Genomic DNA, 15,884 nt, shown 5'->3' on the forward strand with positions numbered 1-15,884 from the left:
AAGTTCTGGCCAGTCCATCCCGTCCTCGACGCAGCCTGGCTGGGGCGGGTTTGGCGGGAGTCTCCTCTCATACTTATCGCGGAAGATGTGATAATATGCAAGTGCGTGATATGGATGCCATCGTGGTCTGTTAACGCTTGATCCATGGATAGGAAACGGACATGTTGCGCTTTCTTCGAATGGAATAGTGAGGAATCTGATCAAGGCGTCGAATTGTTCCTGGGTCGGTGGATAAAGAGTTCTTGGGCCTCTGATCAAGTCGCCATGGATCCACATAGCATTGCACTGTCCCAGGTGCAGTGGTCATCAGCTTTTGGGTTTCATGATGGGGATCAGAGAACCATACCTCTTGTTCAGTCTCGCCACGATCGAATACAACAACGCCACCGAGGATCTTGGACTCAGCCCAATATCCAGCAACATCGGCCGTACCTTTTGGATATTGCTCAGGATATCGATATGCTCGATGACAAAAGGCGATGGGAGGAGGATCGTAGTATCGCCTTGACTCAACCCCGCGTTCCTTTTCTTCTAGGACGCTTTGTCTCCAATCTTCATACACTTTGTGCTTGTGAGCACCATCATCGAGGTTAAAGAGAAAAGCGCCGATCTGATGACAAGCGACGGCAACGATTTCGATCAGCCGAAGGTTGAACACTTCTGAGCCAGGCACTGTATCTGCGAAGGCTTGAATTGTCTACACAAATATAAGTTTACCATACCAAAGGTTCCAAGGCCATGCGCACCTTCAAGTCTAGCCCTAGTTGCGATAGGTCAAACTGATTTCTGAACTCGCGGGCTTTGTCTACAAATCCGGGACAGATTTCTGCATGCTGAAGTCTATGAACGGGGTGATCTTTCACATAGTCAGAGCTGTCTCTCAGAGACTTTTCGGTGGGAAGTCCATCAAGAATCTGGGCGTAGACGAACTCGGCTACCTCAGTGCTTAACACATTCCGCACAGCTCTGTCAAGCACGTTCCGGTGTTCATCATCGAGTATATCCAAATAAATTGGAGTCTCTCGATCGGGAGTCGGAATAAAAGCCATGGTATTTTGATAGTAAATGCGAGCGTAAGAACAGAACTGACCTTAGATGTTGGTTGGTAATTGAAGTTCATGAAAACGCTCGTAGTCACATGAAGAGTGCGGGGCTTCAGGCATGGTTTAATTGGGCGCTTAAAACCGACGTCACATTATGAGAAGCCAAGGGCGCTTATATTTCAAAACGCCTGACGTCTGAAACTTCAAGGATCATAAAGTTCAGGTCAAAATCGGGCCAGACTGGGGGAAGCTTGAAACTAATTACGGGCGCTTAGTGATCCTTTCAATTGCTGTTAGCGCGCGGGAAGCACTTCTCTGCACCTAGAATTAGTAACTCATTTCTTTGCTTGAGGTAGTCCGAGGCTGAGTTAAGCGCAGTTACTACCCTACCATAGTCCATTATGAGACAGTGCCAGTATATGACTGTATCTATGCAGCCTTCAAAGCGACATCACCAACAGCTGCTTCTAAGATGACCAATGAATATACAGCATTCTCTTACAATGCTTCGGTACAACCTGAATGACCTTTTGGGTACTACGTAGTGTTGGTCAGATCAGAGCCTTCGAGTGCACCGGCGATGTTGGTTTGAATCTTAATACGATATCTGGTGAATTGGAGGTCGTTTCTATGATTAGAATCAATTCAGGGATTCTTTCAGTTTATAAAGTCGGGACGATTCTCCTCTCGATCATTATTAAAACAACCGATCAGTGCAGGATAGCCTACTGAACACCGAGAACACATTTCCCTTTACTTCGATATCACTTCTCCCGCTCCTAGCCCCCCTAGCTATGTCCCAATACCCAAGAAGACGAACAAGCCCATTGAGAGCAACTGCCAATGGCATAAGCATGCTGTCAGTGTCAGAGCTCAACCCCAGGTTTGGGGAGCCTGGTCAGCGTCAATACATAACATGCCCAGAGAACTCATGGGCTTTCACAGATGTGAGTTTCCATTCTCTACCTTTCCCTAGACATTATTAACATTACCAGCTGGCTTCTGCGATGAATATTGGACTTGAGATTCTGGAAAGCCCTCCGGGAAGGGGAGTGCTTGTACGACTTGCTTCACAGTTGATTGAGATATGGAACGTTCGCCATGAGCCATGTTTCCGAGGGGGTCCTAATCAGCTTGCTGAACATGTTAACACCTTCCTTTCAGCAATTCGCAATGACTTCTATACTGTTGCTATCGACGATCTAGGTTCTCCGGCTGTTTTGGCAGCCTCCGATCGCCGGTTGGGTGTTTGGAATGGTGATCTGAGGAGCTATAGCCCAAAAGGTCATGCCATCATTCTCTATAACCATCGTGTAAGTATTCAGGTCCAACGGCCACTTGAGCCTGGCTGACTGCATGAATAGCGAGTACGCGACATGGTCAATGCTTCAGCAGCAGTTGATCGAATTGACAGGGGCCGAGACTCTTCAGCAGCGCGCGCTCAGCGTAGGAAGATGCTCCTCAGGCATAAGCACTTTCAGTTCATGTTTGCCACGGCTACTGCACACGAGATTTGCCATATCTTTCTTGGATTCATCAGTCAGCAAGGTCGTCATGGCAGATTAGCGACACCACCAAGTATCACCCATCTTGACTATGGCAGAGGCCAGCCAGGTGATATCGATGGACTGGCCCAAGGCGAAAGTGGTCGATGGGTTGAGAGCAAGCTTTTTGGTGGTTCCCTTGAGTTCTATCAAGACAGAGATGATGATGATGGCCAGGTAGGATGAGATCCTTTTATATACATTCATCACTAACTTGCCCAATCCAAGCCGGGCGTTCTTTACATTCTAGACTCCAACGAAGTTGCACACAAGGTCCGGTCTCAATCGATACTCGATTTTGTCGAGCTTGACAGGCGTAAGTACACCAAATCTAAGCTCTTGAACCTAATTGACACAACCCAGGATTTGAGTTCCCTCTGGCAACAACTGGCCCGGGGCTCACTCGTCGTCAACGAGATCAGCAACAGCTGTATAGCATCGGCAGCACACAGGCTGCACCATACAGAGCAGACTACCTGTTGATGAGGGCGCGGCCTGAGCGCATGCAGTTCTTCAACATATCTCGGCAGGAACTTGATAGTGTCCCTGATAGGCCAAGAATTGTTCGCGCTGTACGTGTTGCATGAGGTACTGGGGCATCATTTTAGATGGCGACGAGAGTCTCCTTTAGGTTCCCGGTTGATAATGCGGTTCTCTCATTGGCTATTTCATTTTGTTCATTTTTTTGTTCTGTGTCTTCCTGCAATTTGTCGTATTAAAGATGTCCGTGAGATAGGTCACATTATGTACTACTGATAGTCTGTTACGTCACGAATACATGTCACTTTTGTTCCCGAATATACTTACGCAATGCGGTTTATTGATTTCTATTGACTTAGGCCTTGCGATTCCATGCACGATATTCTTGATTCCAGCCCTGGGGCCGTAAAGCTGCTGTACTCAAGCTATTAGAGAGCAGAGCTTTAATATCTTATACAGAACAGCACTGACTAAACCAGAAAACAAAAACAACACTTCTATGTTAGGCCACTAAGGTAAGTGCTTAGAATATATCAGCGACTTCTATTAGGGGTTCTAAGCAATAGATAATATATTCACGATATAACAGTAGCAGAGAGTATAAATATACTAGAGACAATAATTTCTCGGCAATACAAGCCGCAGATATATAACCCTAGTATTATATATATTTAGAGGGAATATTTGTTTACGGATTTGTTTGCCGAGACAAAATCCTGACTTACCCACCTACAAAGAGAGCTAGTTCAGTGAGGTGGATATCATAGAGGCTGACAAAAAGTAGCTCTAATGATAAAAGAACATACAACACCGGGGATTCGCTGGTCGTCACCGACCCAACTACTAATCCAGCGCTTCGCAGCTTGACTATGGGAGAGCGGACGGGATCCCGTATTTTCTACGAGCTATGGTCGTATGTGGCAGAGGGTTAAGCACATTCGCCTCAAGTCCCTAGCTGCCATAGCTCAGGTCATCCAAGAGTTGTAATAGCTTGAATATGCTTGGAGATGGCTGTCCAAGAGGAGGAGTCAATAGGTCATCACAACTTTGTTCTCTGGCCGAATTTGCTGATGGCTGACGTGGTAGTGGGAAAGCGTTGCGCGCTGTGCGTTTGATGGCAGACAACGCTGGGAAGCTGGCAGAGATGATGGGATTCCGAGCGAGCCTGCTATCGAAGCCATCTCTGTGAGTGAGCCCCATAAGGACAAACTTTTCGTGGTTCTTCTTTCTAAAAAATATGTTAAGATCGTAAGGTTCAGCTTAGTTATTGTAGCTCAATCATCCACAAACCTTTTGGTCACAATACGGAAAGGTTGGACGGTATAGATAAGTAAAACATATGAAAATTGAAGACTATTTGTGTCGCGGTAATTATTTCCTTTCCTTAGTGCAGTGGTTTGGGGTCTCAAGCATCGAGACCACAGTTCATGATATTGATACCTAGTTCATGATGATGGGACCCGCACGACGTAGGCCAAACTTTTCGGACTCAAGCTGAGACTGGGAAGATCAACCAGCGCTCAGAGTCATTTCCTCCACAAACAAACATCCTGCTCGAGAGTGCTCTGAGCTATATACTACAAGTCCATAGGCCAAGACCACAATACGTCGGTGGCTGGCTGCTGACTCATCCTGGGCAAACAAGAAGCTGTTGGTTCATGACACAGAAAAGCAAACATTTCCCAATTGAATCGAAGCTGTCAGACTCTCGTTAGTTTTTCAAAATACCCCGCCTGGATTTATTCTTCACCTTTCATCACGCGGCATTTATTCCCATCGTGTTGCCGTGCCACACCCCAGAACATGTCTTGCAGGTCGCTGAGCCTACTAGGCGATCCCAGCTCTGGTAAGAAGACTCTTGTCGGATGCCTCATCTACATGGTATGTCTATTATCTCTATGTTTGAAAGTCTCCACCCTGACTTTCAGTAGTGCGGGCTTGAGCTGTCACAATTGGGGGAACTTGAACGGAAAGGAATTCACTATGGGGACATTATGCCATTCTACGAGGGAAGAGGACAGTCTCTATGTTTCCATGCTCCATCCGGCTGTTTTAGAGTTGAAAGTAGGAGATCGAGCTCCTTTTTCACTTAGACATTTACTGATGAATGCTGTGCAGAAAGCCAAACGCCTGACGTTGCTATCTGGGTTGTTGATAGCTCGGATACGTTGACCTGGGCCACATCGGCACAGAAACTGGCGGCTATGCTGGATAGTGGCGAGCTTCAACCACGTGAGAGGCTAATAATTGCAATTAATAAAATGTAAGTGGATGTCCTGTCAAATGTTCCATGCCTTGACTCATGCTCGATGGACAGGGACTCGGTCAGCTGGTCCGAAAAGACATTCAATGATGCAGCTCACGTGTTCGGCGTTCTCAATTTGAACGTGGGGCAAGATAGATAACTCCCATGACAAGAGTACCAACTTAACCACTCTTAGTACATTCATTATTCCAGTTTCCGCTTCTAAAGGGCAGAATGTACTTCCAGACTCGTGCGAGCCTTCGTTGGCAACCGGTCTATCTCTACGACGGTCTGGGGTTTTGGGCATGGTGTCGAGTGAATGCTTAACAAGTCTATTGGGATAAATATAGGTCCATTTCCTCATGATCTATTCCATTATCCTGTATGGCAGTATTATTAGAATGGAGCCAGGGATCCTTGTATAACAAGGAAGAAACATGAAGCTGGCTGATCCTACTAAAAGGTCTTGTTAATTATATCAGGGTTGTGTAGATTCAGTCGACCAGCGACTCAAGAAGGCTACATCAAGCCACCAGATGCTTGATTGGAAGTCGGATATGACATGCTGCGGGGTCATATATGAATGACGGGTTACAAGTGTGATGCTTGAATGTCCGTGAGGCTGAGTCCCGACGGCCAAGACTGACACTAAACTTAGAACGAGTGCACAACTACTGCACACGAATTCATCTTTATTAGGATAGAGTAATTTTGGTGACATTAGTTCCAGCTGATGTTTTCACTTTGCGTTATTCATCCATGCAGCCATTGAATGCTGACGACACGCCAAGCCCGCCTGTCCAACTCAGAACTGCTCTAATGCTGAGAAAGGACTTTGGTCATTGCCCACCACACATATGCAGTGCATTACAGAGAGACATTCACACTGGGCCAAGCACTTTATGTTCTTAGGATTGATGCTAATAATATGGGGGCCGTGCCACTTAATCGGAATTGTCAATTCCATGCGATGCTGTCCCAGCACGATCGCTACGTTCTGGTTTTCGGCACTTAAGTGAGTGTCTTGGAATTTGTCTTCCTTTGGTGGAATCTTTGCTTATTGAGCATCAGGCGTAATCCAAGAGCTTGGCGCTATGAAGGTAGGGACACCGCTGAGTGAGATTGTAATGCCCGGCGGTATAGGAAGCTTTGACGATTATAGCGCCGGATGTCGTCAAACCCGAAGCGGCCGAACCTGTGCAATCAGGGTATCTTCCAATTTTAATCTAATCCCTTGACAGACAAAAAAAAAAAAAGAAAAGCATGGTATTCGGATAGTCGGCAATACAGGCATGCAAAGTAAGCTTCCCCGACTTGACAAGTACCAGCATCGCACAAACAAACCCCATGGCTTGAAACATAAGCAGCCTGTCAAAAGGCACTTCCATGCTCCGACCAATAGAAATGCTCTTACTCAGATAAAAATAAGATTCTCATCATTCATTCCATGTTGAGGCGCAGTCTTTGGGGGCTAGTGTCAACCAAGCTTACAGCTCACTGAATGCCGAGAAACAGTCAGCTCCCCTCAGCCATGTTAGAATCATGTTTTGGCCAATGAACATAGAGAGAATCCGTGGTTGACAGGTCTCGGAGGAGAGCTCTTCCGGTGATGGCTGAGTTGGACAGCTGGTTGCTATTCCCAGCTGAGGCGGTGGCCCAGAGATGAGTTACACTATGATGATGATGACTTTGATGAATTTGAAATAGATTTTAGAGAAATTAATTTGTCTATATAATGAATGAGATATCCTGTCTACTGGCAATATTCTCAATATCATCACAACAATACTAACAATCAAACAACCTGCACATTCACACTACTCAACAACTTCAACTTTACTTCGTTTTCAACTTTATAACTCACAAACCATCAAAATGTTCTCCAAGATCGTCTCAGCTGCTCTCCTCCTTGCCGCCACTGTCTCCGCGGCACCCGCTTCCAAGACTGTCCGCTCAACACCCGACAAGACCGTCACTCTCACCGGTGTAACCCACTCCGTCAACGCCGGTCTCGGTGGTCTCCGCTTCGACCCCGACAACGTTGTCGCTGAAGTCGGCGACGTTGTCGAGTGGCACTTCCTCCCAAAGAACCACACTGTCGCCCAGTCCAGCTTCGGCGAGCCCTGCCAGCCTCTCGCCGACGGCAGCGGTTTCTTCGCCGGCTTCAACTTCCCTACCCAGGAGGGCCAGGCTCCCGATGTCTTCCAGATTGTGGTTGAGGACTCCAAGCCTATCTGGTACTACTGCGCCCAGCAGATGGGAAACCATTGCCAGAATGGCATGGTCGGTGTGATCAACCAGAACTTCGACAACCAGGACTTCAGCCTCCGAAGACATAAGGAGCTTGCTGCTGAGACTGTCAAGTCGGTCATCCCTCCTGTTCAGCAGGGTGGCAAGGTCATTCCTAACCCCAACCCCAACGGTGGCTTCTAAGCGGCTTAGTATATGAGGTGTCAGGCATTGTCACAACTGGCTTTGACTGTTATTGGTTTTACATTGGCGAAGAGGTAGTAGTGGCTTACGGGATAGAATAGGTTTCGGGCTGGGATTGCATTTACCTTTTACATCTCCTTCATTCCTTTCGAAATATATATATTCAGACTTCAATAGATTGTTACTTTTCTTCACATAAGACGCGCTGAGCTTGACCTGTTGCTACGACATGATGCAATGAGTGCGCCATAGATGCCTAGAGCGTGCACGGTAGCATCCGGCCTTGGTTGATGGGTTTCATCACTCTGTGGCATTGAAGAATCCTGTTCAGTAGCACGCCATATGAAGGATAAAGCCGTATCAAGATAGGACGTCAAGAATTCTAGTAATATATACCCCGTAGAATGCTATTACCCCATGCTATGCAGATTATGGATGCTAAACTGTATGATACAATTGAAATATGTGCTAATAGAAGTCATTACAAATCTTACGCCCTGCACATGCGGCCGTCCTTGGCCACAGTCCAAGCCTCACTACCAACACCCTTGAAGTTATAGAAGAAGGAGTTGGGATCCCACTTTCTCTTGATAGTGTTCAGACGGTCCCAGTTTGTACCGTAGAAAACGTTCTTCCAATCAGGCTCGTTGAAGTCAGCCTCGTTCATGTAGGTGCCACTGCCGGGAGTGACAGCCTTAAGCTGGGGCATGTAGACTTCGGTGATCTTCTTCTGATCAGCGATCATGTCAGCCCAGCGAGTTGAGTCCCAGAGAGTTCCAAACTGCAGGGAAATAGCGGCCTTGCGCCAGTAGGAGGGGACACCATTGGAGACGCCAGGGTAGGCCTCAAACTTGCCGCTGCTGCCAGCGACGAGCACACCGGCGGCACCAAAGTTGCGCAGAACCTTGATAAAATTGGCATTGTCAGTCTCAAGAACAGATCGGGGAATAAGGCGACCGCCGAACTGAAACTGAGAAGCCTCCAGGTGGCCACCGGGCAGAGGGCCGTTGTAGAGCTCGTAGTGGTCACGGAAGCTCAAGGTAGTGTATGAGACAGTGGGTGTGAGGCCGGCCTTGGAGAGATAGTCTGTGAAAGGAGCGAGAACCTCATCACGGACATAGTCGCCAGTGGAATTGGCGATGGTGACAGGCTTGATAGAAAGATAAGCACTGGTGAGGATGTAGGTGACTGTCGCATCGTGATCAATCATGGCGGGCAGAAGCTCGTGGAACTTGGCGACAGCATTGTAGAATACATCCTGGTTAGTGCCAGCAACGAGCGTAAGAGTGGCACCACCGATGGTAGTGGTCTTGTGAGCTCGAACAGTCATAGAAGTGACGATACCAAAGCTGGCACCGCCACCGCCGCTGAGAGCCCAGTAAAGGTCACTGTTCTCGGTGGCAGAGGCACGAACAATACGACCAGCAGCAGTGACAACCTCAAACTCGAGGGTGTTGTCAGCACCAAGACCGTAGCTGGAGCTGAGGGGAGAGTGACCACCGCCCAGAGTAAAGCCAGCAAGGCCTACCGTAGGGCACTCACCAGGGACACTGGTAAGTCCCTGTGAGTCGGCATACTCAACACTGTCAAAACCCTGGATACCAGCACCAAGCTTGAAGGCAGGGCCGTTGTAAGTCTTGTCAGCCCATTGAACGACCTCAGTGTTCTTGAGATGATGAGTCCAGACAGCGAGGCCGCCTGCACCAGTAGATCGACCAAAGTAGCTAAAAGCGACAAAGTTAATAAGGTTATGTTATCGAACTCAAATCTGGGGTTGAAACGTACTCGTGCGCCGTGTTTCGGACGACTAGCCGGATATTGTAGTAGTTTGCGAATTGAACGGCGGCAGCTACTTGGCGAGCATTCGAGACCTTTACGGCGTAGCTCACGTAGTTTCCGAGGGTGCAGGGTTTCTCCTCCGCAGTGAAAGCGTCACAGCTCTGATTGGCGAACCAATTCTGCATCACCGACGATGAAGTCTCGATGCTAATTAGGGTTAATTGGTGGCGCCCTGCGCTAGAAAGCTTGGAGAACCTACTGTGTCATGGGCCACTTCCACGAATCCTTGACGGCAGCGCAAGCCGCCTCGTCGTAGTTAGGGTCGTGGCATGGTGAACCAAGGGGGACAGTCTTGATGAGAGCGCCATTGACGGTGGTGTTGAACTTGGCCCAGACGCTATCGGCAGGCCAGCACTTGTCGCTGGGAAGACAACGACAGCTAGCGCTTGTGGCGCTGGAGCTATCGATGAGAAGTGCCAAAGGCAGAAGCGCCAAGGAGAGGAAGGACTTCATTTTGAGGGTAGTTTGGAGCGGAATGAGTGACAAAGTGGCGTGGTTAGGCGGGACAGAATGAGTATTTATTCACGAGAATTTAGCATTTACAAGCCCCCTGTTTCTGCAATCTAATCTGTCTATGTATGTACAGCCCAGCTCACGAAGTGCATGCCTTGGATCCTTCAGCTCTCACCGCGCACTAGCAAGCTTTGTTGATTGTTGGTTCATCTTTGACTATGCAATGCCATGCTGCCCTCCCGCGCGAATAGCCCTTCTTGGCAGGTCCCTCATGGGGGATGTGCATTAAGATGCCAGGGGGGCCTATATGGGGTTCTGATAGCCGAGTCACCCGAGGTAGAGAAGGCTTCCAAGGGCCGGAGATTAAATATGAAAGAAGAAAAAGCCCATGTCGATCCCGGTTGTTCCAGCCGGAATCCAACCGTCTTGGCAATCGACGAACCCAGTCAAAGCCACGTGTGGATGATCGTTGGAAAGAAATCGGTTACCGTTGAGATGGCATTCCGAATGAGTGAGGGGGTTTCGCTGATGGATGTATTTGCTTCTGAGTCAAGTAGTCTAAAGTCTAAGCAAAAACTCATCCACACTCGCCACTCTTGACAGAATCTTCAACGGGGTCCTGCAGTTACAGGGCTAGACCACACTGCAGACATTTTCACGCAGGGAGAGTTTCAGCAAGGAGGTCCGCCAATAAATGAATGCATGATACTCGCAGCACCTCAACGGTATATGTTCCCCTTCTCAGTGTCGCCCCGAGGCATCATCTGGTCAGTCCAACTCGCCACATCCCTCTCACCAATCTTTGCTTGGATAAAGGTCCGATGCCATTATAGTTAGCGTCTTTAGCTTCAGGGGTCTCTACGTCTCAAACCCCACTACACCACGGACCCCCCTTTGTAGGAGAGGGGAGAGGGGACGAGAAAGAGGAAACGCGCCCCCTTTAACTCGCAAAACGGTGAATAAACGTTGAGTTATCTCTAGAATGGCTGCGAGTCACTTTCCTAAATGGAGGGCGTGAGTATGCTTGGCAGACGGTGGCTCAATAGGCGAAGCTATACTCCATAGCTCGGGTTTGATCTCGGATATACATCATCAAGAGGGCCTAGTGGATATCGCCGGGGCGCAAAGGCTAGAAAGAAAGAGAGTGGTTCTTGAAGAGGAGACTCGTGATGGATGATCTACGGGCCCCAGTTCGGAGGATTCGGGAATCGAAAATGTTTAATCTATATCGAGACGTGATCTTCGCTGTTGTTTTTGCTTTGACCATCAAAGCTCAGAGATCGTCGTGGGAAACCAGCTTCTTGGTTATGTAGCGTTCAGACAAAGTGAAAAAGGTCTTCGGCCCAAGTGCCGGTTTTAGAGTTCTGACCAACGATTGACGGTTTCACGTTTCACCCACCACTACGGATGTGGTGACACCTCCCTCTTTCAATTCCGCGGTCACCGTAAACGAACCTGTCAATATCAGACACCAAGTAATGGGCCTTTTGTTCCCAATGATAACGCCGTATCCACTGCAAGCCATCAATCAAACTTATTAAGTTCATCCTGATCCGGTCTCTTGGGACCTCCTCTTTCGCCTTGGCTCACCTCGTTTCGATCGTATTCAGCCTGTTCTTGACTTGTCTTTTCCTCATTACCATGTTTGTCTTGACTCGAAACACTGTATCCGATCAGTCTGTGCGGGTCTGACCGCGCGGAACTAAAGCACGAATCTGAACCACAGCTCGGGCAGTGACATAAAACTGGGCTGAAGTTCCCTTGCAGACGATCTTGTCTAGCCCTGCAACTACATATCAGTCCACCCTCTCCCACCCAGTCCCCAGATCCATTTGTTTTTCCATCATCTTGCTTTTTACGATGCGGCTACTGCGTGGGGCTGTCTTCGCTTGCCTTGCGGCTCTGCCGTTGGCTTTTGCCCAACAAGAGTCTTCTTCTTCTGCTGCTGCTGCTTCTGCTCTGTCTGCGTTACCAGAATGTGCTGTAAGTTTTTTTTTTTTTCCTCACTCAAGATTTTCACATGTGATTTGTGACTGATGGGGACCTAGGCAAATTGTTTCGTGTCGGCCGTTGAGCGATCGACATGTGAACTTACAGACCAGAAGTGCATGTGCACTAACGCCGCACTACAACAAGACATTGAAGGCTGCGTTATGCGCGCATGTACAATTCCACAGTCTCTTGGTATGTCAACCTTGGCCTCTTCTTGTACAACAACTCACATCTGCAGTCACAAAAAATGCTACTCTCACAGCATGTGGCGCTCCAGTCAGAGACCACTCACCCCAATTCGTAGTCCTCAATGAAGTCATGGCCATAATAACAGGAATCTTCATCATTCAACGCTTTGGTACAAAGCTCTACTGGAAGCTCCCCCTCGGCCTTGACGATCTCTTCATCGCACTGACGATGTGTGTCGCCATTCCTTCCATCGTCATCAACTCCCGTGGTCTCGCCCCCAACGGCATGGGTCGCGACATCTGGACCGTTACGCCTGATCAGATCACCCAGTTTGGAATGTTCTTCTACACCATGGCCATCATGTACTTCTCTCTACAAACATTTCTGAAGCTGTCTATGCTGTTCTTTTACCTGAGAATCTTTCCGACGCAGAATGTCAGGAGGTTGCTTTGGGGGACTGTTGCCTTCACGGTTGTCTTTGGACTGGTGTTTATCTTCGTGGCCATCTTCCAGTGTCGGCCCATCAACTACTTCTGGTTGAAGTGGGATGGACAACATGAGGGCAAATGCGCCGATATCAATGCGGTTACTTGGTCCAATGCCGCTATCAACATCGCCCTTGACTTTTGGATCCTTGGTATTCCCTTGTCTCAGCTAAAGTCACTCAACTTGGATTGGCGAAAGAAGATAGGTGTTGGCATGATGTTCAGCGTCGGTATCTTGTAAGTTCATTCCCTGTCACCTTGGAGACCCCAGTCACTAACATTTGTAAGTGTCACAATCATGAGTATTCTTCGTCTTCACGCCACAGTCCAAGCCGGCGTCAAGACCACCAACGCAACATGGGAATACCTCGCTGTATCAAAATGGTCCACCATCGAAGGCAACGTCGGTATCATCTGCGCATGCATGCCGTCCCTTCGAATCCTGCTCGTCCGCCTATTCCCCAAGATCCTGGGTACTTCCCAACGCTACTACAACTATGGCAGCAAGAGCAACAAGCCAACGCCTGGCAACACTCACAACCGCAGTGTTCCGCTTGGAACCAATGCCACTTCTCAAGCAGATCGATCACAAAGGCGGGTTGACCCTGTAGGTATTGAATGTCATAGGACATATGAGGTGGAATATGGAGACAATGATGAAACATATTTGGTTCATATGAAGGATATGGATCATAAGAGTGCGAGATCAGATATCAGGTCGGAAATCTCTCTTTAACGTCATATATAAATAGTTTCTATGTTAATGAAAAGAAAATAATAAACTTAACTTCCCCAAGTCCCCCTAGATAATCTCCGTCAGATGAATGAACTAAGCTCTGTCTGCTGATTCAAGTTCTCAGCCATAGGTCTAAACTGCAAATAACACTTTTGGATAACAACTTAGACGTTATACCATGATGATTGACCAATTTTGCTGAACATTCATTTTTTTTTTCTTCCCTTGATTATTCTCTTGGATTTTCATGGAAATTTTAGTTCCTTTACAATTCACACAATGAGCGTGTCCTGAAAACATCCTGACAATCCATCCAGTTGAGACAACGGGATCTGGGCGGGCTCCGGAGTCATACATTGACGAGGGTTCGGAGGAGTCTTATCATAGCTACCGTTGGTTTTGGTTCGCCCAAATCGGTACAAATCCTCATTGCCCTCGATTTAGTGAGAATAAACGTGAACTTTTGTAACTGTTTGACGTTTTCCGAAATGTCGCTGATGTTGTTGAACAGTTGTTGACGTTGGTCGACGCCTATTTTGAGGCTCTAAAGCAATGGCAGCCTGAAAAAGTCAAAGGCATACCCCGGAGACAACCTTCAACCACATTCGCTACCAAACTCCCGGGACTACAAGGATCCCTCATTAAACTTTCGAGGTTGGCAGATATCTTCACTCAAGTTGAGAGCTCACCTGGGTCTACCCTACAGCCCCACCCGGCTTAACCCCGGCTGTATCCGCACAATAAAAAACCCTTCCTCGCTTCCAAAATCTTTCCTTCCTCAAGCCATTCGCCCTCCCCAACGCTGCGTTTCCATGCTACAAACAGAGAGACACGCTTCGCGCTGTCTCTCAATAACTCCTCGCATGTGGGAAATTCGGAGTAAGCCTCACCCATCACCAACATCTGGCATCTGCTGGAACCGTTGGTCTGCCGGTAACGGCCTGGCGTCAATGCCACGTCTGCAAAAGATATCAGAAATACTCAGAGCGCGTGCTTTCGTCACGCTGTCTCTATGGGAACGTCTTTGCGAGGCTCGTTTTGGGAAAAACTGAAGTGCGATACGCGGCGTCCTGTCCCCTTCGCGGGCTGGATGACTCAATTCCGATCACTCTGGGGAGGGCGATGGCTTCACTTTTTTTTCAGGTCAGTGTTGATGATACCACCGAACAGATCACTACTAATGAGTGGGGGAGGAGGCAGGAACGGGAGATGGTTGTGGGTTAGGCAAACAAACGCTGCCTTTGGAGGAATGGAGTATTTTCATTTCGGTCGTTAATACGAGAATATTCTGCTATCATCACTTTTATCCTTGTCGCACCCAAATCCTGAATCACGCCGTCCATCACGAGGACTTTGCTCGCATTCAAAAGAACCCTAACGCCGTAGCCAAACGCCGCCGTCGCGCCATAGTCACACCATCCTTCAAGAATCGCTCGAATCCAAACCCCGCACGATCGCATAGCTTGTGCCAGCTGCCAACATGCCAATAATCAATGTCTGCACCGCTCCCCAGACACCCGCACGATGATTGCGAATAGCGACGTAGTTCTTGACGTATCCAAACACCAACAACACAGCGACCGTGATACCAATCGAGACGAATAAAGCTTCGCGAACGCGTGACATGACGAAGTAGGGGATCATGGGGATCAGTCCGCCGATGAAGTAGCTCAATCCCATGGTGACCGCAGAGATCCACGCACGATGAACATTGGGCTCCTCGAGCTTGAGTTCGAAATCCATCATGAAGCGCACCCATTCTGTGGGGTTCTTGCAGAGCTCGTCGACCAAAGGTGCAGCGGCAGTACGCGAGACGCTGTACTTTTCCAAAACATCGTAAACACCCGTGCGCTCGTCACCAGGCCTATTTTGAACCGCGAATTCTTTTTTACCAGCTTGTGAATGATACGCGTCGCGCTCTGTCACGGCGGCGAGGTACGCGCCTAGGCCCATGCTGATCATACCGGAGAAGAGCTCTGCTAGGCCAGCGATAATGACGACCTTGGCACTGCCGAGACTTGACAGGCCTGCTGTCAGGGCAAAAGGTACTGTGAGACCATCTGAGAAGCCAATGATGATGTCGCGAAGGATGTCGCTGTAGTCAACATGGCATTCTTCATGCTTGCTGTAATTGGGGTGCAGTGGCCGCGCATCGTAGGCGGGATGGGAGCTTTGGTAGGAGATTGAGCGCTCGGTGGCAGGCTCTGGGAGGAGGGGAGTGGATTCTGATGTAATGTGCGTCATGGTGTTATTCTGAGATTGACGAGGTGGTGTTTGCGAGGTGGTGTTATTAGAAATGGTCTTGTAAAGAAGCAGTTCGCCACAGGTTCAATTGACAGGTTTAATTTATAAGAAAATTGAATGCAAACAGGATTTCTATCGTATACTTTTACATTCACTGCCGTTCTACAAGCAGGTCTTATACCACTCTCCCTCTTTGTCTCT

The 15,884-nt window shown here is 48.4% G+C and overlaps 6 protein-coding genes across 6 annotated transcripts; 3 read left to right on the forward strand and 3 right to left on the reverse strand.

Moving 5' to 3' along the window:
• Positions 1 to 130: 130 nt before the first annotated feature.
• On the reverse strand, positions 131 to 1,049 carry J7337_010817 (uncharacterized protein; the record flags this gene model as incomplete). The annotated part of the gene is made up of 2 exons (XM_044828387.1): positions 131 to 697; positions 747 to 1,049. 2 exons carry the CDS (start codon positions 1,047 to 1,049, stop codon positions 131 to 133), a joined length of 870 nt encoding a protein of 289 aa, XP_044676941.1.
• Positions 1,050 to 1,837: 788 nt separating this feature from the next.
• J7337_010818 (uncharacterized protein) lies at positions 1,838 to 3,174 on the forward strand (the record flags this gene model as incomplete). Its single annotated transcript, XM_044828388.1, has 5 exons — positions 1,838 to 1,990; positions 2,039 to 2,356; positions 2,408 to 2,764; positions 2,816 to 2,903; positions 2,951 to 3,174. The coding sequence occupies 5 exons, from the start codon at positions 1,838 to 1,840 to the stop codon at positions 3,172 to 3,174; spliced, it is 1,140 nt and encodes a 379-aa protein (XP_044676942.1).
• A 4,013-nt stretch (positions 3,175 to 7,187) lies between these two features.
• Positions 7,188 to 7,745, forward strand: J7337_010819 (uncharacterized protein; the record flags this gene model as incomplete). The annotated part of the gene is made up of 1 exon (XM_044828389.1): positions 7,188 to 7,745. One exon carries the CDS (start codon positions 7,188 to 7,190, stop codon positions 7,743 to 7,745), a length of 558 nt encoding a protein of 185 aa, XP_044676943.1.
• Positions 7,746 to 8,235: 490 nt separating this feature from the next.
• On the reverse strand, positions 8,236 to 10,037 carry J7337_010820 (uncharacterized protein; the record flags this gene model as incomplete). The annotated part of the gene is made up of 3 exons (XM_044828390.1): positions 8,236 to 9,469; positions 9,531 to 9,731; positions 9,784 to 10,037. 3 exons carry the CDS (start codon positions 10,035 to 10,037, stop codon positions 8,236 to 8,238), a joined length of 1,689 nt encoding a protein of 562 aa, XP_044676944.1.
• Positions 10,038 to 12,347: 2,310 nt separating this feature from the next.
• Positions 12,348 to 13,439, forward strand: J7337_010821 (uncharacterized protein; the record flags this gene model as incomplete). Its single annotated transcript, XM_044828391.1, has 2 exons — positions 12,348 to 12,940; positions 12,992 to 13,439. The coding sequence occupies 2 exons, from the start codon at positions 12,348 to 12,350 to the stop codon at positions 13,437 to 13,439; spliced, it is 1,041 nt and encodes a 346-aa protein (XP_044676945.1).
• A 1,422-nt stretch (positions 13,440 to 14,861) lies between these two features.
• Positions 14,862 to 15,683, reverse strand: J7337_010822 (uncharacterized protein; the record flags this gene model as incomplete). Its single annotated transcript, XM_044828392.1, has 1 exon — positions 14,862 to 15,683. The coding sequence occupies one exon, from the start codon at positions 15,681 to 15,683 to the stop codon at positions 14,862 to 14,864; it is 822 nt and encodes a 273-aa protein (XP_044676946.1).
• Positions 15,684 to 15,884: the final 201 nt, after the last annotated feature.

This window comes from Fusarium musae, chromosome 8 (genome assembly GCF_019915245.1).
Source record: "Fusarium musae strain F31 chromosome 8, whole genome shotgun sequence".
NCBI lineage: Eukaryota > Fungi > Ascomycota > Sordariomycetes > Hypocreales > Nectriaceae > Fusarium > Fusarium musae.